This window comes from Lithobates pipiens, unplaced genomic scaffold, assembly GCF_037356315.1.
Source record: "Lithobates pipiens isolate NorthernLeopardFrog02 unplaced genomic scaffold, aLitPip1_a1.2 Scaffold_19, whole genome shotgun sequence".
Taxonomy (NCBI): domain Eukaryota; kingdom Metazoa; phylum Chordata; class Amphibia; order Anura; family Ranidae; genus Lithobates; species Lithobates pipiens.
Window position 1 is genome coordinate 106,617,352 of NW_027507764.1, and position 15,280 is coordinate 106,632,631.

The window sequence follows — 15,280 nt, forward strand, 5'->3', positions numbered from 1 at the left end:
CTATTCCTAAAAGACCGCAGTAAATGTGACTGACGTTACTGGTTGGGCTTGGAAATAAAACTTGCTGTAAATGGAGGTTTCTGATAAATCTGGCTTCACGGGAATTTTGTATTCATTATGAATATCTATAAAAGTGGGTACAGATCATTGAGCGGCTCAAAAATCTAAGAATTTGTGTTTGACTCCTGATTTGCTGTATTAAACAAAAAAAGAAATAAAAAATCAAGCTAACAATGGCATTAGTATTGTTAGATGGGGTATATACCTAAGGTATAGCATGGGGATGGACAACAGTGCAAACTTTGGTGATGTCTTCCTTGGATGTCCCCCATTTATTGTGCCTCTGCTTGATTGTACTTTCTTTCCCCCAGTATTACCACTTACCAATTAAAGTGATACTAAAGTCTCCTTTTTTTTTCTTTTAAAATAATTAACATGTTATACTTACCTGCTCTGTGCAGAGAATTTGCACAGGGCAGCCCAGATCCTCCTCTTCTTGGGTCCCTCTTCGGTGCTCCTGGCCCCTCCCTCCTGTTGAGTGCCCCCACAGCAAGTAGCTTGCTATGGGGGCCCCCGAGCTGAGCTGCAGCTCCGTGTATCCATTCAGATACGGAGCTGCAGTTCGGCCCCACCCTCTCTCTCTCTCTCTCTCCTAATTAGCTAACTGCGTTTGATTGACAGCAGTGGGAGCCAATGGCACCGCAGCTGTGTCTCAGCCAATTAGCCAGCTTTATATAGCGACACAGGGGCTCACACTGTGGAGGCGAGTTAACCCCTGCAGGGGCAGGGGAGCTGGTGAGTGCGGCAATTTGTCTTATGCACAGAAAACGCACCGGTTGGAATTCAGGATACACCAGACACTGAGCACAAGTCACTTTGATTGAATTTTCGTGGAATTTTTTTAAGTCATTTTTCTTTTTCAAACGGACTTTATTGTGTGAAGATGATATAAGTTTTATAAGTTTCATATGCACTTATTTTGCACCAGAAGCATAAAAGCACTTTTTATTGCACATAGTTGTGGAATATAGAGCATACTTGCTGTTTGTATTTTTTCAGCACTGTTTGTTTGCAACCTGCAATTTGCACTTTACCAATTATATAGAGGTTTACCTGTTTCATTAGCACTAGCACTTTAATAAGTTTGTTCACTAACATCAGCACTTTTACTTTGTAACCCACATGTAGCATATATTGATCATTTTCATGGTGTATTTTATATATACAATTTGCTGTCACAGGAGAGCGCCATAGCTACCACCACAGTGTTTACATTCCCCCCAACCTATTAGGCTGGTATTATTTGGTAGTGGCAGCCTCCCTTCTATTATATATCTATTATATTTTATATATTTTATAATTTTTAATTTCATTGCCTCTTCTACTCTTTATTACCCCTTCCAAAAAGTATTTGTCTCCATAGCGCAAACCTTACCCCCCTTTTTTACACAATCCATATACAGTGCTCTGTAATCTTACAGATTACATTACTGTATCAATTTATTTCACATCCCTTTTGTCCCTAGTGGTTTGTCCAGTGCCCTGCATGTAGTTTTATATTATAAAAACTGTTCTTTCTGCCTGTAAACTGGAGATTGTCCATAGCAACCAAAATCATCCCTTTACATCAAAAGTGATTTTAGACCAGCTAGAAAACATTGATAATAAATTTGAATCACTTGCAGAATTGAGCGATAGTGATTAGTGGGGAAATTCGTCATCAAACACTGGAATTAATGACAGCGACAATTATGCAACTGAGCAAATTTCAGTGTTTTTGATTTGATTACGCTATTGGATATTTTTTTATTATTATATTATTATTTGCTAAAATTATTTATAGTTATTTATTATATTATAACATTCTGGCGTATATACAAATTGCCATCATAAAAACTGAGACAGCGGACTTTGTGAAAATGTATATTTGTGTCATTCTCAAAACTATTGCCCATGGCTATACAGTTTATTAGGTGCAGGTGGAATAGGCCTCCTTGAAGAAATTAGTTTACGAGTGTGTAAATTAGGTGAAAACCAGGCTCAGGAATGTAATATATAAGATGTAATATATATTGTAATATATAAGATCTGGGTAAAAAGGATGTAATTAAAATAAATAAAATATATATAAACCCTAAGCCCCCCATTCACACTTAATTTGAGGCATGTTTTCTGAAGTGTTTCATCTCTCAATGCCAGATTTACATGTTATTCTGTTGTACCCGTTCACAACTGAGGAAAGTGTTATCACTCGCAAAAAGTACAGAAGCCTCTATGGGCACAATCGCATATGTTTGGCCCCAATAAACTTCAATGGGAGGACCTGAAAAATGTGTAACATGGCTTTTATGTCTAACAACTGTCTCCTCCTCCTAATAACTAGCTTTCCATTGACTAAAACAAAAAACTCAAAAACGGCTGAAAAAATGCAAAAAAATCAACTCCAAAATCACATAAAATAGCTCATGTGTAAATCCACACTAAATTATTTAAGCCCTCTTCCAGTGTGGCTTTAAAATCATGTTACTTTTAGTGCAATTTGTTTCGCGAATTTCATAGCGGGTTGCTACTTCGTTTAACAGAAGTCTATGCAAGTCGCAATAAAATCCCCAAAAAAGTAGTGCATGAACCTTTTTTAAAGTTGCTTCGACTTGAGTCACAATGATTTGAAAGGTTCCATTGCTGGCAGTTATGCAATTTTGAACTGTCAAATCACATGACAAACGTGACCCTGAGGAAAGGGGTTCTCCCCTGAAACACGTCAGCCATTGTGTTGGGGTATCGGTCGATTTACTTGACATCAGATGCGGCTTGTTGATGTTCGGTGAGGTGGACTCTGCTGTATTGATTATGCCTTTTATCAATACTCGTTTGTGAGTAGCCATTTTGCTATATGTTTGGTTTGAATAAAGCTCTGTCTATGGTAATGCACTAGGTCAGTGTTCCCTCCTTTTCTGTTTTATTATAAGCAGATGCCATTTTTTAACCACTTGCCGACCGTATATTGCATGTATACTGCAGCAAGGTTCTCCTGTGCAGAATCACGTACCTGTATGTGATTCTACACTTCCGGGTCTGGGGCGTGCAAGCACTGTGATTGTGATGGGACCCGCTGATCATTTGAGACACAGGCAGAATGGCGGTCTGCCTATGTAAACAAGGCTGATCGCTCTTCTGTGAGAAGGGAAGGTTGTGATCCTGTGTTCTTGCCTTCCCATAGTACAAGCACCCCCCACACATTTGGTAAGCACTCCCTAGGCACACATGTAACTCTTTGATCACCCCTGATATTAACTCCTTCCCTGCAAGTGTCATTAGTACAGTAACAATGACATTAGTACAGAGCATATTTTTAGCACTGATCACTTTATTAGTGTCGCTTAGTGTCCAATTTTTGTCCCCAAAAAGTGTCACTTAGTGTCCGATTTGTCCGCCACAATGTCGCAGATCGGCTATAAGTCGCAGATCACCGCAGTTACTAGCAAAAAAAATGTTAAAACATAAAAATTCCATAGATATATCCCATAGTTTGTAGACGCTATAACTTTTGCATAAACCAGTCAATATACACTTATTGGGATTTTTTTTACCAAAATATGTAGCAGAATACATATTGGCCTAAATTGATGAAGAAATTAATTTTTTTCCATTTTTCTATTGGATGTGTTTTATAGCAGAAAGTTAGAAATTTGTCCCCTGCTGCACTCCGTGGTTAGATCCACTGGCTCATATGTCACTACTGTGTCCCATAGTGACGTAGAGACCAGCGGGAGGAACCACAGGGTGCAGAGGGGAACTAAGAATTTGATACCCCAACAAATGTCAGATTTTGAAGACTTTTTATGCATGTATGTATTTTTTTTTCAGGACAGCAACGTTTGGTAATGCAGGGGCAGGAATATTCAAGGAGATACTTTGTTTTTAAATTTTTTATTCCAGTGACAAAGTCTCTTGAAAGTGATATTAGAAATGTCATTATGTTATATGAGATTTTAATGATTGGGTTTACATATGTCTTAACACTTTTAGCAATTAAAAAAACTTTTTTTAGTTTTTTGTTTTCTTAACTATGATAAAATTGCATTAATTAGTGTTTTTTTTTTATATATCTGCCTATATTTCAGCAATAATATATTTTCCAAAGTCTCTATAAGCTTGGTTAGTGTGTTGCTTTGCTTTAATTCATAAACCGCTTTTTATTTTACTTTAAATTACATTCACCTGCTTGAAAAAACAGGAAACACACAGGCCAATGAAGCGTAGAAGTATATTACAGTAAATGTAGGTCATATCCAATCCTATAATGCTTCTTTTATTGTTGCATTCTATAAACTAGAAATAATGACTGCTATAATTACTAAGTGTATGTCTGTAATTAAGCCATCATCTTTTCTTAGCATGGCTCTGCAAAATTCCAGTCAAAGCTGCTTTTTTGCCAGCTGTTCAGTGATCATCGTACATGTGGATCTTTATAACAAGAACGGTCAGTATGTACACCAAGTTGTTGAAGCCTTTTGTTTGAATAATGGAACGCAATCTAAAATGTGACACCACCTTTGCACACATAGGAAGCTGGCTTAATGAGGGATGCTCCATATAAAGGCCAGTTAGGAGTTAATTAGTGGGTACGCTACACAATGTGCAGAGGACGCTATATGGCTAAATGAGACATTGTTATCATATTGTATCCAACACTAGCTTTTATTTTCATTACAAATATTGAGTATAATGTTAGCCTGCTTTTCTGACAATAACCACTGCATTCACACTACAGAGTTTTAAATTGCGGGCAGATCTGCAGCGGATGTGAATGACAAAGCGAGGAACCCGCATTTGAGATGGCATTCATTTGAATGACACCTCAAATCTCGGTGCGTGTCTGCCACGATTGCCGCACAATAAAACGTGCTGCAGACATGGTAACCCACATCGCGGGACGCATGATGCCAAAAAATAGTTCAGGAGCTACTTTGGGGGCGACGTGCCTTCCACAATGTGGGTGGCCGTGATTTTAGCGTGTTTAATCGAGCGTCAATCGTGGCAGACCCACACCGTGATTTGAGGTGTCATTCAAATGAATGGAATCTCAAATGCGGGTTCTGTGTTTTGTCATTCACACTTCAGCGCTGTCAAATCGCAGGAAGATTCGCAGCAGATCTGCCCGCAATTCAAAACGCTGTAGTGTGAATGCAGTCTACCCCTTCACTCCTTCATTACCAGGTAATTGTTAGATTTTCAGTGCTGTGATAATTTGACTGACAATTATTCAGTCATGTAGCACTGTACACTGTAATCAAATTACTTTATATCAATTTTTTGGGACTCCTTTATTTTTTTTTATTTTTTTGCTGAGAAAGCTTTCTTTTGGTGATATTTAGTATCCACTTTTTTATTTTATATATATATATATATATATATATATATATATATATATATATATATATATACATATACAATATCTATATATATATATGTACTATGGTCTGATGAAAACAAGATAAACTTATTTGGTTCAGATGGTGTCAAGCGTGTGTGGGGCAACCAGGCGAGGAGTACAAAGACAAGTTTGTCTTGTCTACAGTCAAGCATGGTGGTGGGAGTGTCATGGTCTGGGGCTACATGAGTGCTGCCAGCACTGGGGAGCTACAGTTTATTGAGGGAACCATGAATGCCAAAATGTGCTGTGACATACTGAAGCAGAGCATGATCCCCTCTCCTCTGAGACTGGGCCGCAGGGCTGTATTCCAACATGATAACAACCCCAAACACACTTCCAAGATGACCACTGCTTTACTAAAGGAGCTGAGGGTAAAGGTGATGGACTGGCAAAGCATGTTTAGACCTTAACCCTATTGAGCATTTCAAATGGAAGGTGGAGGAGTGCAAGGCCTCTAACATCCACCAGCTTCGTGATGCCATCATGGAGGAGTGGAAGAGGACTCCAGTGGCAACCTGTGAAGCTCTGGTGAACTCCATGCCCAAGAGCGTTAAGGTAGTGCTGGAAAATAATGGTGGCCACAGAAAATATTGACACATTTTGGGCCCAATTTGGCAATTTTAACTTAGGGGTGTACTCACTTTTGTTGCCAGCAGTTTAGACATTAATGGCTGTGTGTTGAGTTAATTTAAAGGGACAGCAAATTGACACTGTTATACAAGCTGTACACTCACTACTTTACATTTTAGCAAAGTGTAATTTCTTCAGTGTTGTCACATGAAAAGGTATAATCACATTTTTACAAAAATGTGAGGAGTGTACTCACTTTTTGAGATACTGTATACACACACACACACTATATTGTCATGTGTATTGGGACTCCTGCCTTTATACGCACATGAACTTTAATGGCATCCCAGTCTTAGTCTGTAGGGTTCAATATTGAGTTGGCCCACCCTTTGCAACTATAGCAGCTTTAACTGTTCTGGGAAGACTATAAACAAGGTTTAGGAGTGTGTCTATGGGAATGTTTGACCATTCTTCTAGAAGCGCATTAATGAGGTCAAGCACTGATGTTGGACGAGAGAGCCTGGCTCGCAAGCTCCACTATAATTAATGCCAAAGGTGTTCTATCAGGTGGAGGTCAGGACTCTGGTCAGATCAGTCAAGTTCCTCCACCCCAACACCCCTCCACCTCCATCCAAGTCCTTATGGACCTTGCTTTGTGCACTGGTGCACAGTCATGTTGGAACAGGAAGGGGCATCCCCAAACTGTTTCCACAAAGTTGGGAGCATGAAATTGTCCAAATTGCCTTGGTATGCTAACCTTGCTGTCTTAGTGTCCTGACCTCAACCCTCAACTGGACCAAATCATTTGGTGGAGGGTGGAGTATGGTGTGGGATTTTTTTTTCAGGGATTAGGCTTGGCCCCTTGTGGACAGCCTTCCCAGCAGAATTGATGCTGTTATAGCTGCAAAGTGTGGGTCAACTAAATTTTGAACCCTACGGACTAAGACTGGGATGCCATTAAAGTTCATATGCGTGTAAAGGCAGGTGTCCCAATACGTTTGACAATTGAATTATCATATATAAATACAGAGCAATACAGTAAGACAGTAAGCGCACCCCCGGATTGACCTATTTTGAAAAGTACACAATCCAAGGTGATCCCAATTTTTTTCCACAATTTTTAAGAAACAAAGAAACTTGCTGGTATTGAGGGGATTAAAACATGGACTTTGGTAATGGCACACTAAATACAGCGCATACAGATCATACACTGAGGGAGATGAATGGGTTATTGTGCAGGTCACATACAGTGGAAAAATGGAGATGAAAGGGTTAAGGTGATTTGTGTTTTTAGTGTATATAAAGTGAGAAAAACCCGCGATATCCACAAACAACAAATAAATAATAGCTGCCAGCACTGCAGACTTACTGCAGCAAACAAAATGGTGAAATAATAAAAAAGGTGCAGTGCTTAGATTATATATATATATATATATATATATATATATATATATATATATATATGACAATATCTATATAATCTTCTACCAGTGTAAATAATATAATCAACTTTAATAGTGAAAAAAACTCTGCATAAATTAACACTATTAATGATTTTATGTTTTAGACAACACTATATCCAAATATACAAAAAAAATAAAAAATTGATATACGTATATCCACCAAGGTGAACAAGTTAAGAGTCCATAAGTGAAACAATATGGTGACAAAGTGCAATATCTTAAGAGGTTATAGTGACTTCAATGAATGCTTTGCAGAAATCCACCACCACTTGAGAGGAGGCTTACCAGATGTTATGGACCCAGTTAGGTATATACCTAGTGAGTCACACGAGTTTATTGATGTAAATCCACACGAAAAAACAGCTGGCAAAACTTGTAACTTCTTATGGGTACCAGAGTAGACAGAGAGATGACCCAAAAATAGATGAAATGGCTATCCACCTTTTGGCGTGACTGATGACAGAGATTATTCCACGTATATTATAGGTCAAAAATAAATTACAGCCTCATAGTGAAATACCGTTTAAAACTTTTATTAACATTAAAAGCATAAATGGGTACTCACATATTGCAGACAAATACAAGCATGGAAATAAAATCTGGCAAAAGTAGTGGCATCAACGAGCCCTTCCCGATGCGTTTCTCCTAAACAGGTCCCCAGATGATGCCTGTTTAGGAGAAACGCGTCGGGAAGGGGTCGTTGATGCCACTGCGTTGCCAGATTTTATTTCCATGCTTGTATTTGCCTGTAATATGTGAGTACCCATTTATGCTTTTAATGTTAATAAAAGTTTTAAACGCTATTTCACTATGAGGCTGTATTTTCTTTTTGGCCTATAATATACGTGGAAGAATCTCTGTCCTCAGTCACCCCAAAAGGTGGATAGCAATTTCATCTATTTTTGGGTCATCTCTCTGTCTACTCTGGTACCCATGAGAAGTTACATGTTTTGCCAGCTGTTTTTTTCATGTGGATTTACATCAATAAACTCGTGTGACTCACTAGGTATATACCTAACTGGGTCCATAACATCTGGTAAGCCTCCTCTCAAGTGGTGGTGGATTTCTGCAAAGCATTCACTGAAGTCACTATAACCTCTCAAGATATTGCACTTTGTCACCATATTGTTTCACTTATGGACTCTTAACACGTTCACCTTGGTGGATATACGTATATCAATTTTTTATCTTTTTTGTATATTTGGATATAGATTTGTGTTTTTAGCACTGACTTGTTATATACTGTGTATTCTTTCTGGTGTAGCACTAACCCCCGAAGGAGCTGCTGGTTATTTTTGGGCTTACCGTTGCCTTCCGTTCTCCTTGTTGCACATCTAGCGGATGTCCCGTGGTAAATGGCCCAGTAACTTGAGACTGACAATAGATCCACTTGAATGGATTTTATTTGCAAAACTTAGACAATTGAACAGTCTTTCAACTTGGGATCAGAAGGTTGGAAAGGGGGTTCAGGTACTCTTAGTGTCAAAGTCAAAAAAACATTGAAGAACTTGCTTACTTTGACTGCATCCAGAGAATAGCCATGCGGAACTGGATGATCACTCAGGTTGGACAGTCCCTCTCTCACAAAGCTTAGCAGCCAACATGGTGCTTACTCAGGAACAAGTCTCTGCCACAGACATTGTTGTAGAAACGTACAAGATAATGTCTCTGCTACAGACGTTGTTGTAGAACCCGTAGGAAAACTAAGCTTGAGAACACTTGTGGGATACCTGGATCTCTCAGCCTGCTTGGCGATATCCACAAGACCGGATTCTCTCGGTTACTTCAGCCCTTCCAGGCTCTTGCTAAGAAAACCAACCCGTACGTGGTGTTCTGAAGAGTTCTTAAAGAAAATGTGGTCTTTGTGTTGGTACATATCCCCAGAGGGCAATGATGAGAAAGAGATTACACATTTTTAATGGTGCTGGTTTAGATTTACTCAAGTTCCTTATCGCTAAAAAACAACATAAGCATGCATATAAAGTTAAGGAAAACCTTTCATTCAAAGACAATGAGAATGATAAATTTGAGTCAACAAGGGAATGGTAAACCATTTTCTCACAATGGTAATTTCCCTAAAATAAGGTGGAACATAAACAATAGTGTGACCCAATTGAATTATCATACTCCTAGGGGGAAATTTCACCTATCCAGATGAAACTCATGAGTACAGAGAGTAATACTCAGTGAGTACTTCTAATAGATTTCAACCCCTATACCAGATTGATGCTGACGAGGTCAGTAGAAGGGATTTTAGACCACATGCCAGCAGTAAAGGACAGGAGGTTCTGGCAGAAATAATCAACCTTGGAGAAATCAACATAAAAATGGAAATATGGGAGGACAGTAGAATAATGTTCCACCTCCTTATAACCAATATAATTCCTACAATCACTTATCTTGCAATTTACCATATAGAAAGCAGCTACAGGAGAAACAGGGTAGAGATGTGATTGGAAGAAATGGAAGGAGTTCTGAAGCTTATAGAGATATGGGTCCTACTAATACTCATTATCACCACACCAGTTCACAATAAGCTAGAGATCACATTTTATAGGAAAGGGAAACCCCAGGAAAAGTAACACTCACATAGAAGGGGAAAACAGGAGGAGGATCAAGAGGTGCCAAAAAGAGAAACATTTAAATGATGGATGGATCTTTAATTTATGTAGAACATCTTTAACAGAGGAGGAAGTAAAGTTACTCAATAAAGGGTTAAAGTTTCCTCCACAAGCTAAGTTGCTAAATAACACTTTGTCCAAAACCATATATTGAGAAAAATGAATGAAAATTCTACATATACTCATACTAATTTTAACCACTTCAATACCTTAGGGCGTCATATGACGTCCTTGACTTTGTGAGGGGATATCTGAATGATGCCTGTAGCCAGTTAACGACGATGGTCACCAGTCATCTCTATGATTGTCGGAGCATGAGATCAGTGAATTTTTTTTCACAATCTCATGCTTTCCAGCCTAGAGGAGAGATGGGGGAACTTATTGACCCCGCATTTCTCCACAATGAGGACCTGTCACAATAGATTCCTATTACAAGGGAAGTTTACATTCCTTATAATAGGAATAAAAGTGATAAAAAAAATGTAAAAAAAAGTGTGGCCTTAATAGCTTGTCAGAAAGAAAAAATTTGGTCATAAGACCATATGACAAAGGGGAGGAATTGTTTTTTGGGACAAAACTGATTATATGGAAGAAATGAACAAGTGACCAGGAAACATCACACGTCTCAGGGACTCCACTAAACAATTTAGGTATCAATTAAAACCGTTAGCAGTGGCAGCTGGTGCTCCATTGGTTGGGAGGGGGGGTGCAGTAGACGGTCCTGACCACTGACCTCCCCACCGCTCCAGCCCGCCCCGGCTCACTTACCATATGATTGTGGTCACGACTTAGCAGACAAATTGCCCAGATTGCCGGTGTGATCAGTGCAGGGAGCTATCCTCTATCAGTGCGCAGTGCAGAATGACAGCATGCAGCACTTCCACTACAATGACAGATGTGCGATCCTCACACCTACTGCAGAGAGAACAGGATCCTAGCAGAGGGTGAGCCTGGGGAAGACAGATCCACCAAACTTTGGATGAAAGACACAGAAAAGTGCTGCACAAAGGAGCTGGGCAGAGCAGGGAGAAAGATCGCATCTCTCCCCTGTATTTAAATCCATTCAGCTGTGGCTTCCCTCCTCCCTGTCCCCCCTTCTCTTTCTCCTGGCCAGTGGGGTCTTCGGATTGCCGGCTTTAGGAGCCAATTACTGATTGGCTGGAATAGAAACAGAAAGACATTAGCGAATATTAATTTGCTAATGTCACACAACAGGGTGGACTCAGGTCGCACAGCTCTGCTCCCCAAGCCCACCCTTTTTTTAAGCCAATTAGAGTCTCAGGCTCTAATCGTGTGCTTCTAAAAATGGAATCCATGCGTCCGGTGCCCCTCATGTAGTTTATGGGGCCGGACGCACGGATGGGGGAGCGGTGCCTATGCGTCCCATATGGATGGGCCACCACTGTTGGTTAGTAATGGGTTCAAAAAAGGTATCTTAAATAAAAAATAAATTTTTTTGGTCCCCTCAGCTCCCAAGCTCATGATTATGTACTGCCTCCTGAAAATACACATAGTAAGAATCTGCAAAACCCTCCTGGCAGACCATATAGCACATGAAGATGGTTCTGCTGTCTGAACAGGGCCTCTCACATTCCTCCTAGACAAAAATATATTTTGGAGTTAGACTTTACAATTACCCACAACTACTTTTGGTACAATAAATGCTTCATTTTGCTGCCAGCCTGGCCAACCTCTTTATGTCTAGATGGTAAGAGAATTTGATCTATTCACGTGATTGGCCAGAGCTATTTTTTTTTTATAAAAGATACATTGATGATGTGCTTTTGCTATGTAGGGGTGACTCTTTCTCATTGAAAAACTTTATGTCAACACTTATTATTATTATTATTATTAAGTTGAACATACGCTTTTCTCATGAATACAGTAAAAGTGAGATTCATTTTCTAGATTTGACAATACAGGTGATAAATAGACTAAGTACAAAAACCTCAACCTGAGACCTCAGGCAGTAAGAGGTCCTAGAAGGCTTAATTATACCAGGGCACTTTAGAGATAATTCAAACATTGTTTCAGCTACTCTAAGCTCCTGTGCCCCTAGACCACATCTGTTGTGACAAAATGCGTTGGCTTCAGCTTTCTGGTGATGTTTTCCGGAGCGCTAAAAATAGGATGTTTTTCATTCTACACTATGGAGTTCCTCTATTGTATTCCTCATGTCTGATGTCATCTGTCTTGACTAAATCACAACAGATGTGATCTAAGTGCACAGGACCTGTGAGTGGCTGAATTGGTGGTTGAATTACCTCTAGAGCACCCTGGCATAATTAAGCCTTCTAAGGCCTCTTATTGCATGAGGTCTCAATTTCTGGTAAGCAACTTACTGTGTGCTTTTGGTGATGGAACACCAAAGTCTGACACTGACAAATGACACATCTTTTGATGATATTGCACTTATTGTTTAATGGATACTTTTTGTGTTTTCACAAGTGTTTTTTACATGTATACACTGGAGTTTGGCACAATTGGTGGAAAGTGTGTTTATCACTATTTTATTGACATATTTGTTATTTTTGCACTGAAATTTTATTATAGTGACACTTTGTATTTAAAGGAACAAAGCAACACCTTTTTTCTTCCACTGTTTTTTTTTTCTCTGTTGTAAGATTTCCTCTCATTTCCATTTTGGAGTCATGGGGAAGTGGCGCAAGACACAGACAACAATAAAAATTGATGTTATGTCTAAGTTCAGACTAAAGTCGTGTAGGCTGAAACACGTAAACTCACTTTATTCCTGACCTGTACACTGTGGTTTCTACAATAAGCACAATTTTAATAACAGGAGCGGTGGTGCGGATAAAAATCTGACAGAGCTTTTCTTGCCTCCCTAATAGACTGAAGTGGTTTAAAGAAAGGATCCATTCAACTATCAAGTTCTAGAGCCTCTACTGCCAAACATTCCCTGGCATTTGATAGTAGGCTGGCCTTAAGAAATATACGTACAAGGAACCATGTATTTTATTTAATCCTGTGGTCCATCTAGTGGGCATAATGGAATATTTTCCTGATTGTGATTTTTCATTAGAATACTGCATTATGGCCACCGATGTTCAAAGGAAATACACAATAGGGGGACTATTCGAGATAGCTATGCAAACTGCCGAGCCATTTGCCTAGCAATATTTTCATAAATAGACTCCTAAGGGTGGGTGATGGGATACTTCTCTTGATACTGGGAGCTAAAAAGTGATTCAACCCAACCCATACAAAAATATAGAAAAGCACTACTTCTTTAAAATAGTCACTATTAAAGTAAATAAATACTAATCACTAAAGCTCACGTGGGCTTCGTTTATGATAGTGTGTGTCAAATGCATGCAACTATAAAGTTCATTGTAATTATGTTGGGAGCTTTTTAATATTTTTTCTACTAAAAAAATAAAAAAAAGTGAGGTTAGTTAAAGATTCTATTAATCTCCTTTATCACATTTAATATGTAATCATTTCTCTGGTAAATTCTCAGCTTGTTTTGTTCCATTTCTTCATGCCGCCAGGAAACCATCAGAATTCAGATATGAAAAATAATACATTTCTTGTCACATTCACGGCAATCAACAGACCAAACAAATACCAATTAAATTCCGCTGCTACATTATCGGTGCTCAGAGATACTGTATATCTTCAGTATACACACTCAGGAGTCAGGGATTTATATGCCTCATGAATGCTAATGTTTGATTTTATGGAAGATTGTATATGTTACGCCAGCAAAAAATAAAATCAATCATGTGTTTTCACCTTCATGTTTTTTTCCACTTTGCCTATTAATCAGTAGTGCTGAGTAATGGAATATAACGTGATTACCTGCAGCATATGTGTGTGAACATGTTTTGAAAAATGTTTTTCTTTGTCTCCAATGCAGACGGAGTGTTCGGGAGATGTCAGCGGCGACCGGTGATAGACGTATTCAAGTACGAAGTTTCACCTCCTGTTGTGCAGCGTTTGAGGAACATTCTTCAGAAGCTCTCCCACAGAGGTAACTGCTTGGGCTATAGTTTAAAGGACAATTATCACACCAAAAGACCATTTTTTTTCACCATATGCTTAGCATACTTATATAAGCAGTGTACAGTATGTATAATTTCTTTAGGCAGAAGGATGGACTAAAGAAAAGAATTGAATTCAGCTATGTATTCATTAAACATTGGTAAAATCAAGCTGAATTTAAAAAAGAAAGATTTGCAATGTTATGTGGGAAATTTTGAAATGTTTATTGTACCCAAGCAGTACTCTAAAAAAATCGACCTTTTCTTTGGGATTTCTCCTGAAAAATGGTGCAATTCCTGGCATGTGAATGTGCCTCATAGCTGTGAGGCCCCTTTCACATGGGTAATCTGATCAGATCCACCTGAACTTTTTTTAAGTGGATCTTTTTTTTTTTTATAATCCAACTTTTTCCTTTTATTAAAGAGGGATTCCGCCCAAAAAAAAATATTAAAAGCCAGCAGCTATAAATACTACAGCTGCTGACTTTTAATAAATGGACACTCACCTGTCCCGGGTTCCAGCGATGCCGACAGCCAAGGCCGATCGACCGCTCGGGCCTCGGCTGCTGCCGCCGCCATTCGAGGTGAGGGAATCAGGAAGTAAAGCAAATCGGCTTCACTTCCCGGTTCCCTACTGCGCATGCGCGAGCCGCGCCGCGCAATAGGAGATCTCTGCGCTGTCACTGGGACCCGTGTGTGTCCCAGCAGACAGTGCGGCAGGGCAGGAAATGGCGTAGACTCCCGTGGGAGTCTATGCCCGGAAGTGGGTGAAAATACCTGTCTTTGACAGGTATCTCCACCCCCCTCCCCCCTGAAAGGTGTCAATTGTGACACCGGAGGGGGGGGTTCCAATCAGCGGAGGTTCCACTTCAGGGTGGAATCCCGCTTTAACTTTTAAAACAGACAAGACAATTTCACACACGAAATACCACTTCCAACTTCTCATTTACATGTACCATGTCTTATTTCCCCCCCCCCCCCAAAAAAAACAACAAAACAAAAAAAACATGATAATGTAAATGTTTTACATCCACCTTCCCATTGACCTAACATCTGCCAATAAGCTCCGGGTGTGAAAACAACACATATGGATGTCACAAAAGTCACATCTGTACTGTTGGGCTCCAATTCAGCAAGGAATCTCTTTATGGACCCCCTACTGATTGGAATGCACACAGCCGGTGT

General features: G+C 39.4%; 1 protein-coding gene across 1 annotated transcript in view; it reads left to right on the forward strand.

The window, feature by feature from the left end:
- The window catches only part of PTPRN2 (protein tyrosine phosphatase receptor type N2), a 1,275,947-nt gene that overhangs the window by 359,647 nt on the left and 901,020 nt on the right, over nt 1-15,280 (forward strand). Inside the window, exon 3 of the mRNA XM_077491142.1 lies at nt 13,972-14,085. Within this exon, the coding sequence (XP_077347268.1) occupies nt 13,972-14,085 (114 nt within the window). The remainder of the gene's footprint in view (nt 1-13,971; nt 14,086-15,280) is intronic.